Source organism: Sarcophilus harrisii, chromosome 4 (genome assembly GCF_902635505.1).
Source record: "Sarcophilus harrisii chromosome 4, mSarHar1.11, whole genome shotgun sequence".
In the NCBI taxonomy this organism is placed as follows: Eukaryota; Metazoa; Chordata; class Mammalia; order Dasyuromorphia; family Dasyuridae; genus Sarcophilus; species Sarcophilus harrisii.
Window position 1 is genome coordinate 357809602 of NC_045429.1, and position 16607 is coordinate 357826208.

General features: G+C 35.6%; 1 protein-coding gene across 5 annotated transcripts in view; it reads right to left on the reverse strand.

Annotated features, from left to right (window-relative positions):
- Positions 1-16607, reverse strand: part of ASH1L (ASH1 like histone lysine methyltransferase) — a 217593-nt gene that overhangs the window by 116586 nt on the left and 84400 nt on the right. For all 5 annotated transcript variants that reach the window (XM_031966722.1, XM_031966720.1, XM_031966721.1 and 2 more), the window contains one exon: positions 6758-11336. In XM_031966722.1, the coding sequence (XP_031822582.1) occupies positions 6758-11336 (4579 nt within the window). The remainder of the gene's footprint in view (positions 1-6757; positions 11337-16607) is intronic.

Sequence of the window (16607 nt, forward strand, 5' to 3'; positions counted from 1 at the left end):
AAATTGAATGTCCCCCTCTGCCACCCAGCCCTTATCTTTCTTGACCACTCCAGCATTTGACACTTTTGACCATCCTCTCCTCTTTGAACTTTCAAGATTTCACTCTTAGTTTTCCTATTACTTGTTTGACCACAATTTTTCAGATAACCTTTATGTCTGGTGTACCAAATGGTAATAAGTCCTGGGTATTATTCTCTTTTCTCTATATATGTCTTGGTAACTTCTATGGTTTCAATAGTCTCTATGCATATGATCTCTAAAATTTTCTATCTAGCCCTAAACTCTCAAATGAATCTTGTTCTATAACTGCCCACTAGAAATGTCAAACTAGATGTTCATAATGTATGTCAAATAATCTGTCAAAACAGAACTCACCTTCTCCCAAATCCTCTTCTGAGGGCATCATAAATTCTGCTTAACTGCTCATGTTCCCTCACAGAATCACACAGAGTAAATGGGACCTTAGTGGTTTCCTAGTTTAACTCGTTATTAAAAAATAATCCTTACTATTACACACCCAACAAGTACTGTTCTAGTCTCTGCTTTTGTCTACTTCCAATTAGGTAGACAAAAGTTTTTCCTAATATTTAACTGATTTCTTTGAAGTCTCTTCCCATTATGCTAGTTTCCACCCTCTAGAGTCAAAGAGAATAAATCGAATCCGTCCTCAAGACAGACCTTCACATACTTGAAGATAGCTATCATGCCCCCTTAAGTTTTCTCTTCTCCAGACTAATTACTCCAGTTATTGTAACTGATTTTCATTTGTCATTGTTTCAAGGACCTGCAACATTCTGGTTGGCCTCCTCTGGCCATTGTACAGTTTATCAATACCCTTTATCAAGCCACAATGTTCATAATAGAACATGATGCTCCAGATGAGATTTGACACAAGCAAGGTACAGACTATCACTTCCCTAGTCCTAAAAACTACATGCCTTTTAATGCAGTTCATGATTGCATTAGATTTTTTTGGCTGCTCTATCACACTACTGACATATTTAGCTTGCAGTCCTCTGAAACCCCCATAATCTTCAAAAGTGCTGTTTATCCATGCCTTGTCCATTTTACACTTCTGAACCTTTATTTGTATGAATTTCATCTTGTTAGATTTATCCCAATGTTCTAGTTTTTCCAGACCTTTTTGGATGATAGCTTTCTTAGTCACCATTAAATAATTCTTATCACTTTGTGTCATGTGCAAATTTTCTGGCCACACCTGTGTTTTCATTCTACTCACCAATAAAAATGGATCAAAGAGAAAAGGATTTTTTGACAAAAATCCTCAGAATACTTAAATGTAGTCCTCTTGTCATTGACACTAACTCCTTAATAACTCTTTAAGACCAATTTATCTCTTCATTTTCTTTCTAAGAATAGTATAAGATACCTTGTTAAGGGTTTTGTTAGATTGGCTAAGATGACAGGAAAAGTTAATGCTAAATATTGGAGAGGATATGGGAAAACTGGGACACTAATATATTATTGGTAGAATTATGAACTAATCCAAACATTCTGGAGAACAATTTGGAACTATGCTCAAAGGGCTATCAAATTGTGCATACCCTTTGATCCAGCAGTGTTTCTACTAGGATTATATCCCAAAGAGATCTTAAAGGAGGAAAAGGGACCCGCATGTGCAAAAATGTTTGTGGCAGCCCTCTTTATAATGGCAAGAAACTATCAACTGAGTAGATGCCCATCAGTTGGAGAATGGCTGAATGAGTTTTGGTTATATGTTATGGAATATTATTATTCAAGATGATTTCAGAAAGACCTGGAGAGACTTACATGAACTGATGCTAAGTAAAGTGAGTAGAACCAAGAGAACATTATACATGGCAACAAGATTATGGGATGATCAATTCTGATGGATGTAGCTCTTTTCAACAATGAGGTGATTCAGGCCAATTCCAATAGACCTGTGATGGAGAAAGCCATTTGCATCCAGAGAGAGGACTATAAGGACTGAATGTGGATCACAACATTGTATTTTCACCTTTTTTGTTGTTTACTTGCTTTTTGTTTTCTTTCATTTTTTTTCTTTTTGATTTGATTTTCCTTGTGCAGCATGATAAATGTGGAAATTTGTATAGAAGAATTGTTCGTGTTTAACGTATATTGGATTGCTTGATGTCTAGGGGAGAGATGGGGGTATGGAAGAAAAAAATTTTGGAATAAGATTTTGCAAGAGTGAATGTTGAAAATCATCTTTGCATATATTTTGAAAATAAAAAGCTATTAAAAAAACAGCTTTGTTATATAGGTAAACTATATCTACCGCATTTCAGTCATCTAAAAGCTTAATGATTTTGTTAAAAAGGTAAATGAGGTTAGTCTAGAATGACCTGTTTTTTTTTATTTGTAGTATGTTTACTTATTTTTAATGTACATTGCCTTATGAATCATGTTGGAAGAGAAAAATCAGAACAAAAGGGAAAAATCATAGTAGAGATAAACAGAAAAAAGAAGTGAACATAGCATGTACTGATTTACATTCACAGTCTCCTTAGTTCTTTTTCTGGATGCAGATGGCATTTTCTGTCAAAAGTCTATTGGGATTACTTTGGGTCACTGAACTACTGAGAAGAACCAAGACTTTCATAGTTGATCATCACACATTCTTGCTGTTATTGTGTACAATGTATTCCTGATTCTACTTGTTTCGCTCAACTATCACTTCATGTAAATTTTTCCAGACCTTTCTATAATCAGCTTATTTATCATTAGATAAATAGATCAATAATATTCCATTATCTCCATATACCATAGCTTGTTCAGCCATTCCCCAAGTGATGGGCATACAATCCTTTTCCAATTCTATGCCAGCACAAAAAAGAGCTGCTACAAACATGTTTGCACATGTGGGTGCTTTCCCCTCTTTTATGATTTCCTTGGAATACAGACCCAATAATGGCTCTGCTGGGTAAAAGGATTATGTACACTGATATTGTGGGCACAGTTCCAGATTGCTCCCGAGAATTGTTGGATCATTTCACAACTCCACTAACAAGTGGAATTGGCCTGCACTTGATGAAGCTGTACTGCATTTACCTATCTAAATGTTTATTAGCCAACTCTGTAATTATCTAAAATTTCCCAGAAATTTAAGTTAAGTGGAATAGACTATACATTGAAGTCTATTCTCTTCTCTTTTTTGAAATCTGCATAACATTTGTCCTTTCTCTTGTGACACTTTTCTGTTTTCCATAATCTTTAAAATAACAATGATAATAGATAACGTAATGGCTTATCTGGCAATTCTTTCAGAGCCAAGAATATAGGCCATCTGGGCCAGATATTTGAACTCATGAAAAGCAGGGAAGTATTCTCTTAATATTTCTCTTTAAGTATTAACTCCCCCTTCAACATTCAATCAGTTGCCAAAGCCCCTCATTATCTCCATATTTTTGCCTCTATCCCTTTCACAATTTACCCAACTATCACCTTAGTTTAAGCATCTTCTTTCATTACCTCTCATCTCTCTTCATCTCCATCTCTGTCCCCATCCAGTGGCCAAAATGATTTTCCTTAAGTTCAGTTCTGGCCATTTAAATCTCCCATGCAATAAATCCAACATCTCCCTTCTGCATCTTCAAACTTCTCTGGTGTTTTTATCCACTGATGACTTGACAACTTATCTTTCTAGTCTTGTTATATATACATATACACAGAAAAATTAAAATGTATATACATGTATCAGTCCCCTTCCTACACCCTATGGCTCAACCAAAATGGCTTTTTTTTTTTTTTTTTTTTTGGCTATTTCTCATATGGCACACATAACTCCTAGTGCCTGGAATATGATCCTTCCCCTCCAACTTGCAGAATCTCTGATTTACTCTGATATTCAGCTTAAGCTCCACCTTTTACAGCAAGAGTTCTTAACCTGGGATCTATAAACTTGGTCTTTAAAAAATGTATTTGATAACTATTTTAATACATTGATTTTCTTTGTAATCCTATGTATTGTTCTTTATGGCTTTAAAAGTAATATTCTTAGAAGAGGTCCGTAGGCTTTATTTAACAGACTACTAAAGGGGTCCATGACATAAAATGGGTTAAAGAAACCTGTTCTATGGGAATATTCTGTTTCCTGTTCTTTTCAATGTCTCACACACAGAGACAGAGCTAGCTGCTAGTGCTTTTCCATCCCCAAATTATGATCTACCACTTCTAGCTGCTAGTTTTTCCATCTCAAAACTATGATGCATTTATTTTTCATATACTTATCCGTGTGTGTATATATGGAATCCTCTAACAGAAAGTAAGCTCCATGAGAGCAGAAGCTTTTCAATTTTATCTCTGGATCTACTGTCTAGCAAAATGCCTCACATATAATGGATATAAAGGTTGAGAATGTAGAGTGATGACTAATAAAATGAAATCTTATTTATATGTCCTAGTGTGCTGGCATATCAAGACTAATTTTGAATCCTGATTCTGCTTATCCAGTGTATTAGGTATTCCTCCAAATTTTGTCATCTGCAATTTGATAAATATAACATTTATGTCTTTAAGCATTTAAGTCATGCATAAAAAGTTAAATAGAATAACATTGTAAAATATCTGTCAGTTGGCTGGATCTTTATTTAAAGATAAAAGATTGGATTTTTTCCCTGCCTCCAAGAAGTTTACATTATGATATAAAGAAAACACATTCATTAACCCTGGATAAATGAATTATGTGCTCTTTGCAGAATGAAGGGCAATATTTACTTAATTATAGTTCTCATAGAAAGAGGTTAAGAAGTGTGGGACGGAAAGGATTACATGTGTGTTGCATGGTGGAAAGAGTGGTTGGATACAATAATGAGCTAAATGTAGTGAGCTCGCACTAAACAATCTAACCTAATAATACTACTACCAATAATTATAATAATGGGTCCTTACAATAATAAGGAAAGATAATTCTATATATAAATTAGAATGTGGTTTTTCTTTTTGTTACATTATTTACCAAATATAACACAAGACCATTTTTTCTCTTCCACTAGAATAGCTCTTATTTTCCAGGTATATAAAAAATATGAAAACTGGAAATGCCAATATGATATTCACTCATTGTTTCTTGGTTCTGAAGCTTCTATTTGTTCAGCTGATGCTTTCTTCCTTTTTTGTCCCAAATAATTAACTTCTATCCATTTACTTGATTTATAATGATTTCCCAATTTAGAAATAGATTCTTCAGAAAAATTTGTTTCAGTTTTAAGAACAAAATGTATTCTAGTGAAACAAAATTCTACAAAGTAAACGAATGCTTACCCTCAAAAACAAGGAAAGCAATAACAGCTCATTGGAAGTATTTAAAAAAAGATATATTTAACTTGGTACTCAAAATATCAGATTTCTGAAAGATCACAATCTTGGTTCTAAGGGACAATAAAATGTAACATTGAATATGTGGTCAGACATGGTCTTATTTAAATTATAAGTTGTTGTTTCAAGGGAATAATGAGAGAGAAACAAGAAAATGCATTAGCGACTGGTATAAAAAACAAAAGAAATAACTTGTTAAAAACCAATTTATTGGTATAAAAATTAAAATACTATAATTGATAGACAAACTTCTGTACTATGATCAAAATATAGATGATTATGTCTAAAGAGAACAAAGATAACTTCTCTAAACAAGTTATCATGTTATTTACTCATTCAATAAATAACTTGAGTGGCTCCCTATTGTTGATAAAATATAAAACCTTTTTTTGGCTTTCAAAGCCAGTCATACCCTAATCCCTGTTCTGTATTTCCAATCCACTTGCATCTTATGATCGAGAGATACTGCTGTCACTATACTTGCTCCTGACTACCTTCAGGTCTCAACTAAATTCCTGCTTTCTTTGTCTTTTCTGATTCTTCTTAATCTTAGTGCCCGTCTTTCTTTTGAGACTATCCTCAATTTATCCTATCTATGTCTTTTGCGCTTAGTCATTTACAATGTTGTCTTCCTCCATTAGACTCTTGAGTTCCTTGAGAGCAGGAACTGTTTTTTTTTATTTTTGTATTTCCAGTGGTAGAAAAAGTAGATGCAGCGTTTTGGGATAACTAAGTGTTAGAAACTTCTTTTCAGAAAGAAACTGTCCAAAACTCTTATCCATAATTATATTTAATTTATAAAAATTAATATTTATTAAATTTGATGTTTCACAATTTACTAGTATTTTAACAATGCTGACTTTGTTAGTATAAATACACCCCCTTCCTGTTACAAACAGCTCAAAGTTCTATAGCTTATTAGAAGAGTTGCTGAGGCTGAAAAAATTCACTACCCAATGGCCAACCATATAATGGGTTTAGTTCAGCTGGTCCTCAAACATGAGATCCAGCTTGCAGTCAAATATTTTGGTAGGATATTACCACCAATGCTTAAGTTTAGCTAACATAACCTTTGAAAATTGAAGGTTAGCTCCACAATGAGGCTTTGATAAAAATAAGCGCAGAAATCCATAAATTTAAGATGTTTATTAAGCATCTTGCATAGTAACACATTCTCTCTCAAAAGAAAGTGTTATATGGTATTATTATACAAAGAGTAAGAATCCCTTTCTCTTTCCTTTATAGTTTGAATATCATCTGATTTACTGCCTCTGCTATCAAAAATACTATAGCGTGACCATGTAGATTCAAGTCCTTATTTCCAAGTATGAATACAATATTAAAAACAAGATTCAAAAAATGCTAAGAATAAATTTGTTAAATATATGAACAACCTATTTCTTCTGATAGCACATAATTCTGAAAAGAATCCTCTTACCTGTCAAAGTTTGCAGTGCCCTTTCATTGGAAGGCAAAGTTTCCTTTCTAAGAGGCCGATTTAATGAAGTGTCCTGTGCGGTAAAGAGTCCTGGACTGTCAGTCAATTTCTTCCGGCCACTTGTATTAGTAGAGTTTGATACTCTGCAGCTGCCTATTGCACTTGTGAAAAGGTTTGTGTGTTCATCACTGCTGGCTGGCTCAGAGCTAGGTGTAAAACCTCCCAGGGACAAACCTGGAGACGTTTCTGAACAGTCAATCTGTAAAGGTGTCTGCAACCCCAAGGCCAATGAAGTGGATTCTGAAGGCTCTCGGTGGACCCATTGCTCCTCTCGGCTTAATAAGCTTTTTGATGGGGACAGATGAGGACAGGACATGTGACAACGATGCTTCTCTTTGTGTTTATATCGCTCCCCAACAGCATCTTTACCAAATCGATAGCGCTTCAACGATTCTAGGACAGTTCTGGAAGAGCTATTGGTAGCTAAAGTGTCCATGGAAACCTGGGGTTGCTCAGAAGAACGGTGTTCTCTGTGTTTGTGCCGGTGCCGGTGTTTATGCTCCACCATCCAACCATAGGCCATCTCAGGAGGGACACTGGGGTAGGTGCTCATGGAGAGAAGGGGTGTCCTACTTGTTGTAAGAAAGGCTTCCTGACGAAGCAGCTTATGTTTCTTCTTGTGGTACTTGGCAGGATTGAGAAGCAAATGACCAGCATGCATGTAAGAAGGAGGTGGCAAAGGAGTGGTGAAAGAAGGAGAGGGGGGTGGTGGATAAAGAGTTGGAGGGTACCTTCCATAGTATCCTAATCCTATGGGAGCAGCTGCAAGTGGAGAGGGAGAATAAGGCATGCCATAAGAGGGGTAAAACCCAGTACTAGAGAGAGGGAAACTAAGGCTATGCATAAAAGGCATTTCAGCCATTGCTTCCCTCATCTTGGGAGGCCTCCCTCTTTTTTTCTTTAAGTCAGGTTTTCTAATGTAGTGCAAAGGGTCTAAGGGAAAAGTGGGGTGCGTATAGAAACTGTTAAAGTTAATTCGAAAAATAGTGGGTAGGAGATCACGGGGAATAAAATGATGACTTCGATGAGTGATCCGAATTTCACTTAAACGACTTATTAATTCCTCCAGCTCAGCAAGAAAGTCTGGATCCTGTCTGTTTCGTAACTGGGGATACTTCTTTTTCCGTTTTCGCTTCTGTCTTTTCATTTTGTCATAACTGAGGTAATCATGACTCCTGCGTTTACATTTGTGTTTATGTTTCTCTTTGAGACTACTTAGGACTGTGGAGGTTTCAGGGGGAATGAGAGAAACATGTTCAAAAGAATGCCTCCTCTTTTTCTGCCCACAAAACTTTTCTGCCCTGTCTGATGTGCTATTATTATCTGTTCCAATTCCACTATCACTAGGAATGGTCTCATCACTATGAGATTCACTAATTGGGGAAGGAGTAGCTTCCTTCAGAGAAGTGAGTTCACTCAAGTGAGAAGGAGAATTTGGCAACAAAGTAGGAGGAGACAACCGTCTCCTTCCCTTTGAAGCCTTCTTCATAGCAAGTGTCTGAATCATACTGCCCTGTCTGGAGTGTATATGTAAATATGGCACTGAACTGGGCTCAACAAATCCTGCATCACTGCTGACAGGACTCTGGCCCCCACTAGTCCCAGAAGACTGAGAACAGATGGGGGATGGAAGAACCTCAGAACTACTTGCTGCTGAAGGCAAGAGTGGGGGGAGAATCTGTCCTAATGCTGACCCAGCTACCTGATGAGCTGTTTTCTCTAGGACAGCCAGACTAGCTGGGCTACTAGTTAAGATGCCGTTCAGCACAGCTTTTGGTTTCCGGCCTCGCCTCTTTCCTATATAAATGGTTCCTTTCTTGCTGACATTTATCTGTTGGCCCAGTTTGGAGCCAAAAGTGGCAGCAAGTGTTGACACTGTATTGTGGAGTTTGGATTGCACTTTCCCTTTGTTACTTGATTCAACAGAACTTGAGAGAATCTGATTCAGCAGTTTCTTTCTCTTCAAAGTCTTCATCTTATTTATTTTGCGAATGATAGTTTTCATTAATTGGCCATTGTTTCTCTTATTAATTTTTTTATCAGGTTCCATCTCAAGGTCACTCATACCACACACACTTGGTTTATGACTGTCATCTGGACCCTGAAGTTGATCTTTCCTTTCAAAGAAGTCACTACTACTTCTATGTTTATCACTCTCAGACTCTAGTTTACTTGGACTTTCAGTGGCTACAAAGGGTGCCACTGATAGCACAGGTGGTTTCATCTTGACTGGTGATCTGATTTGTCTTTTTGGCCTTCCTCTTTTTTTGGGAAAGGGTGATACTGATAGGCTCTGCTTGAAGGAAGGGATTTCAATTTCTGGCTGCAAAATAGGGGGTTCTTGCTCCTCTTTTGACTGTAATGAAAAAACTTTAGAGGCCGGGATTTTTAGGGTCCTTTTGGGTGGACCTTCTAGTTGGGGCATCTCCTTAGTTTTAGGTCTTCCTCTTTTAGGTTTATAAATGTCAGGTAAAAGGTCACCAGACATGCATATACTAGAGGAAAGTTTGTGGCTGGCAAAGGACTTATGAGACTGCTTGTCAGTTTCAGTTAAGAGAGCAAGAGATGGAGCTGTGCTAGATTTACTCAGCTTTGGCAATCGGCATTTAAGGAAGTCATGCTCCACAAATGAAGATGGCCCAATGTTTTTCATAAACTTGGCTGGCTCGGAATTGCTATTTGACAAAGAGCTACATGAAACATTTTTAAAAAGCTCTGACCTTTCTAATTCTAGCCCTTTTGAAGGCCGGCATGTGTTTCTTGCTACCACTTTAGTCCATCGTGGTTTCCTTCCTTTTCTTTTTTTTAATGGTTTGGACTGCAAACTAGTGCTCAGGCTTTCAGCAACTTGGCAGTGTTTCTCTGATGCAGTTACTGCACCAATCTTCAGAAAGGGTTTACTGCTAAATAAACTAGTGAAACTAACAACTGAGGGAGTAATTGTAGCATGAATACTGGATTCTGAAGCCAGACTTGGCTTTTTTCCTATGGAGGAGCCCATTCTTGAGTTATCTGTGTGAGAAGCTTTTGAATCATTTAACTCTTTATCATTTCCTTTGCAATCAGTGTTCATGCTGTGAACCAGAGACCTGTGACCAAGGTTCATATGGGAATTTTCAGAACTGAATTGGGTTTTTCCAATAGATTCAGCAATTCCTTCTATGAGTTCTGTGGAAGGACCTAAATGTAATGGATTAGTAGCCAACTGAGAAGAAGTTCCAGGGGGACTTCTGTTTAAGGGCGTAACAGACAAGGCTGGTGAAGGGGAAGGGAGATTACTCTCCCCTATTGCACTAAAGGGAGACTTAGCTGTTGATGCATCAGAAGTGCCTCCCATTTGAAAATCTGGTGAAGTGCAATACACTGGAGGCTGCTTCTCATGCTTTGTAGTTTCAACATAGGTCCCCCTTTCACTGGATAAGAAACTGTCCTGCTGTATGCAAGTTCCTTCATTAAAAATGTCTTTGTCCAAAGTAATGATTTCTTTTCGAATTGAGAACTTTTCTAATAAACTATCTTTATTCTGACGAATAATAGTCTTCTCAAAAGCTTTGCTGGTGGCACTATCTTTCAGGGATTCAGAATGCTCCTGACTTTCATGACTACTAGTATTTGTATTGCAAGAAACCTTAAGTGGTTCTTGAACAGGGAGCAAGGCTTCAGCTTTTAAATTCACAATGTCTTTGTTGACCAATCCTGCTACAGGGCAAGCCACCAATTTCTTTGCAGGGTCCTTATTAACCAATCCCACTGATGAATTTGTTATAGTCTTCTTCCCACAGTCCTTTGCAACCAGTCCAATGGCAGGGCCAAACTTCTTTACTGAATCTTTATTAACAAGCCCAACTACAGTACCAAGTCCCAACTTCTTTCCTGATTCTTTACTCACCAAACCTGGGACGATACCAATTCCTAATTTCTTCCCTGACTCTCTGCTCACCAGTCCCACTGTAGTGATAGTCCCTGGTTTCTTTCCTAAGTCCTTGTTTATGAATACCGCAGTAGTCCCAGTTCCTAATTTTTTCCCAGAGTCTTTACTGACCAATCCTACTGCAGCACTAAAGATTGGCTTTTTCCCAGGGTCTTTAGTTACCAACCCAACTGCTGGGCTAATTGTTGGTTTCTTAATCAAGTCCTTGTGAATAATTCCTGCCATAGGACCAATGCCTGGCTTTCTGATCAAGTCTTTGCTAACCAATCCTGCTGTAATACCAGCCCCTAACTTTTTTGGCTTTGTCTTGGAAGACTTGGAGGGTGGACAAGTAGCAATGAGCTGTGCCAATTTTTCTGTTACACTTGTTGCTCCATTAAGTAGAGCTCTGTCCTTCGAGTCAGGATCACGGTTACCAACAAGAGTAGATGGTGCTGATTTAACATAATCTGTCATTTCAGAGTGTAGTGGAGAAAGCTTCTTTGACACAGGATTATTTTCTCCCTGTGAATGAAGGTGGATGCCTTCTTCAGAGCGGCATTCAACAGCTGCAACATCATTTGCTTTCTTGTAAAGTTTTGAAGGGTCCTAAAAAAATGAAAAAAAGAAATATTTCAGAGAAAAATACAGGAAAATACTTTAAAAACCATAATAAATGGTACATCATATTGTACCAGTACATTTTAGTGAACATTTTCCTATATAAACTTTTTGTCCCCAATTAACTGCACCACCTCTCCTCCACACTTAAACAACTAACAATTCTCTTCACTGAATTTATAAAACATAATGTTCAAATATATGTGAGCAAACATCTAAAAAAAAAAATCTAAAGGCAGTTAAGTATCTCTTCTCTCCCCATACCATATCTTTTTTCATTAAGTAAAGCTTAATGCTCATATTTTGGGGAAGATTTCTACAATGACTTCAATTATTCCAAATTATCAGCATAATACCAGACCAATCCAGATACTCAACTTTTAAACTTGTTCCAACTAACTGTTGGCCTCAATACTGATAACTTCAGGGGACGTAAAAAGAAAAATAGGTTAACACCCATTTATTCAAAATCATTTACATTTGACTTTTAAATGTCTTTACACATTAAAAATAAGTTTTACACTTTTATTTCAATATGCTTCTGATTGAAATTCATAACATTTCCCCAAAAAGTAATAGTTAAACTTAAAGGCCTGCTCAAGAGGGACTAAAAATTTCCCATTTACCCTACTCTAGAGAATCCAGTGTGACTTCATTATATGTTAGAGACAGGCAGCAGTACCACCTTTCAGATTGATTCAAAATATATACCTGAGAAAGCACATATTCTCATAGTTATTATCTAAAATATTTTCATTTAGGTTTTATGAATGGCTTTCCAAATTAAAATAAGACATAGATCTTCAAAAAGCAGAGGTGGTCTTTTTACCCCATATCTGCAATGGATATCTTATTATCCAATTGGAGATAATCAATTAACTTAATAATCATGAACTTCAGTTTCAAAGATCTTATAGCCCCTGCTTTTAATTGAATAAACAAATGTTTACTTTTATAGAGAATTTAATCAAATGTTAAAAGAGAGCATTAAACAAGAAACTGAAATTAAAGTAAAAAGGTTATTTTTTAAAAGTAAAGCTTGTCTTTTTCAAAAATTCAAAAAAAAATGTTTATCTTTTGTTTTTACATTAACCTTTATTTTTCAAACAAATCCCTCTTGACATCCCTCCTTAGATAGAAAGCCTTTGAAACAAAAGAATTTTAAGGGAAAAACAAAAAAGGAGGAAAAGAAGTGATTAACAAAATCAACCAATATATCAAATAATGTAAGCAATATTTCACAACAACAATCCCCTACCCTAAGCAGATTAGTCTTAATACACTCTGGACACTATCTATTCTTTGACTGGGCACTCCATGACATAAGAACAGAGTCTATTCTTTAATAGAGCCAACTATTGTGAACATTTTAGAGAGACAGACAGACAGACAGACACAGAATGTGTGTGTGTGTGTGTGTGTGTATGTGTGTGTGTGTGTGTGTTCGTGTTCCTGTTCTGTATATTTCCAGTGTATCTCTCTCATCCCAAAATAAGGAAGGACAATTTGGCAAAATTAAATAAGATCTGACAAAGTCCGATTTACAGTATATACCCATATTCTCCTCTTCTTATAATCTTGTACTACATAGCTACTCAAATACTTGTCAGTAAATAACCACTTATTAAGCCTCTATGTAAAGGGCTTTTTTCTATAAGGGGCTATAGGTGCTACAAGTGAGGGATACAAAAAAGAGGTGAAATACAATTTACCCTTATGGAAATCCTTTTCAAGGAGTTTGGCCTCAAAGAGCAGAAAAGATATAGCATGATGTTGTTGGGAAAGGAACACTCTCAAGTAAATGTTTTTGGAGTTGAGGGGACATAGGCATATTTGTAAATGATGGTAGTTGTTTTTCCTTTGTTTTAAAAAAGTACCATGACATAAGGAGGTGATTCTATGACATGCAAGTGAACTGGATTTAAGAAACGAAGAACTTTGCAAGGTCACTTTTCCCTCCAGAGCCATCTGGGTCCAGTAGTCGGATATAATCATTGAATGGGTATGGCCTCAGTCAAATTGAGAACTCTTAAAGACTTTAATTTTAAAAGGTCAAACATCTCCCCACTGTATCCAATGCTATTTCCAGACATCCTGATCTTTTTGGAGATAGTAGGGAAGGAGTCATTAGGCAGGGAGGCCTGAAGATGGGGAGAGAATAAAGATGAATGAGGAGATGATCTGGTAGTAGGCACAATATGGAATGGAATTATTTATTCAGGTAGAAGGAGAGACAGGGTGAAAGAGAAGATAAGGACTGAAAGTATCTGAATGATATAAAATGAAGATGAAGGGAAAAGAGAGCTCACAATGAATGGTTTACATTCTTTTTCTGTAAAATATGATGCAAGTTTTGCAGCTGAGAGAGTGGGCCATGGGAGTTTTGAGGAAGGATGAAAAGATTTAGAAGACTGGTTATGAAAAATAGGAGGAACATAAGGACTGTTTCTTGGCAGTAAGGGTTTAGTGAGGATATACATATATTTTTTCAGGTTTTGATATAGCTCTGAAGAAAAAGTAATTTTTACCATTAAAAAATATATTTTTTCAAATCTCTAGCTCTCCAGTGTTTATATTGTCGTCTTCTTTTTTTTTTATTAAAGCCTTTTAATTTTCAAAAGATATGCATGGATAATTTTTCAACATTAACCCCTGAAAAATCCTGTGTTCCAATCCTCCCCCTTCTCCCTATCCCATCCTCTAGATAGCAAGTAATCCAATCCAATTAAACATGGTAAAAATATATGTTAAGTCTAATATATGCATACATATTTATACAATTATCTTGCTACACAAGAAAAATAAAATCAAAGCAGGAAAAAATGAGAAAGAAAATAAAATTCAAGCAAACAACAAAATGAGTCAGAATGCGATATTGTGATCCCCACTCAGTTCCCACAATCCTGTTTCTGAGTGTATGTGGATGGCTCTTTACAACACAAAACCACTGGAACTGGTCTGAATTGTCTCATTGTTGAAAAGTATCACATCCATCACAATTGATCATTATATAATCTTGCTTTTGTACCATGATCTCCTGTTTCTGCTCATTTCACTCAGCATCAGTTCATGTAAGTCTCTCCAGGCTTCTCTGAAATCATCCTGATGATCATTTCTTATAGAAGAATAATATTCCATAACATTCATATACCATAACTTATTCAGCCATTCCCCAACTGATAAGCAGCTACTCAATTTGTAGTTTCTTGCTACTACAAAAATGACTGCCATAAACCTTTTTGCACATGTGAGTCTCTTTCCCAGTGAGGATATATTTAATGAAATAAAAAGTGAGTCTACTGAGTAAAATTCGATCACTTACTGACCACCTTTAAAAAGTCACTTCCTTTTCATCCCACTATTCTTTATTATAGATGGATAGTGCTTTAAGAATTTATAAAACCAATAAATTATGAGAGTAATTATAATTTTATAAAAAAGATCTATGCAGGGTTCTCTCATAGGGAACTATCCTATTCTATCAGTTTACAGCCCCCAAATTATTAGATATATCCTGTAGGGTAATGTATCTTTTTCAAGCTAAAGTTTTAGATTAATGAATAAGAATGAATGGGGATAGAGCATTCTTGCAAATATAAAGCAAATGTATATGGTTTACAAGAATTATATAAATGTATCACTTTTCAGGAAGTTATATTATCCAAACGAAGATCCTCAAATTTTGCTCAATAACCATAGAAACATGCATGGTAATTATAAATTAGTAAAACAAAAAAAATCCATGGTCAATTAGCCATGTCCCACAGGAGTATTTCAAAACCATCATTTTGTTCTATGGTTTAAAATTTTTCTGACTAGCTTTTACTAGAAATATTCAACATTGAAGAAGTATGATATAGAACAAACAGCCATAAAGAGAGGGCATGAATTCAAATTTTGACAACTTAAGTGATGTTGGTTCAAATTTTTTGGGACTCAAGATTACTCATCTAGAAAAGAAGATTGAGTTCAACCACATCTAATGACTCTTTCAGTTCATAATGTATAATCCGATCAAAGAAAAAGGGAAATATTTCATATGGACAAAAATATTTATAGCAGCTCTTTCTGTGCTGGCAAACTGAGAGGATGCCCATCAACTGAAGAATGGCTAAACAAGATATAGCATATGAATATAATGGAGCACTATTATATAAGAAATGATCTTATAAGAAATGATGAAGGGAATGGCTTCATATAAACCCAGGAAGACACATAAGATGCAAAGTAATCAACAGAACCAGGAGAACAATTTACATGCTAAAAGAAATAATGATAATCAAATGTGAAAGACTTAGTTAGTAATTGATGACAGTTACAAAGATTCATGACAAAAAATACTATCCACCTCCAGGCAGAACTGATGGCTTCAAAATGAAGATCAAAGAATATAGCTTTTTCTTCTTTCTTTTCCTGTTTTTTTCCCTGTCCTGTCCCCAATATGGCTGAAGGAAGAGTTTTTATTTCTTTCTTTCTCAATAGATAGGGGAAAATGAGGGATAGGGGAAAAAAACCTAGAACTGGAAAAAACAATTTTTAAATGGAATAAAAAACAAAATCTTTAACAATCTATGAATCTATAAAAAAAGAATGGGAATTTTAAACTCCAACAGAATTGTACACTTGCAAACAAAGGCACAGTTCTATAAAAAAAGGAAAAGTGTTTTTAAAAATTTTCTGTTCTTTGAACTTAAATAAATAAATAATACCAAATTGAAATATGCTACAGATTGTTCGTATCTTTGTTTTTAAAGATAATGAAATAACATGTCAACTACAACAGATAAACAAAACAAAAAAGAAAAGAAAAGGTAAAAATGAATGGTAATATGGTAAACTAGAAAGACAGTTACTACTAGTAAATTTCGAGGGAATTTTTTCACCATTCACTTCTAAAGTCAGTACTTCAGAATTCAGATAACTTTATTTTTTAATAAAATAATTTCTAAATGACCTTTAGAATTTCTTAGAATTTCTAAATGACCTTAATGACTTTTATAGACTCAAAAAACTTGAATCCCTGTGACTAGGGCAATTTTCAGAAATGTATATGAAGTGAGACATTCAACTAGACTATAAAACAACTAAAAAAACAAGGCTGTTTACCACTCCTCTGTCTCATCTATCCTGACCTTACACTTGACAGATTCAGGAAAAAATGTTTGATAATTTGTCCTTGTCTTACATAACATCCTAAAGATCATGTAAAGAAACAGACGAACAACAGATCATAGGTTTTGGTGTCATGGATGCCTTGGA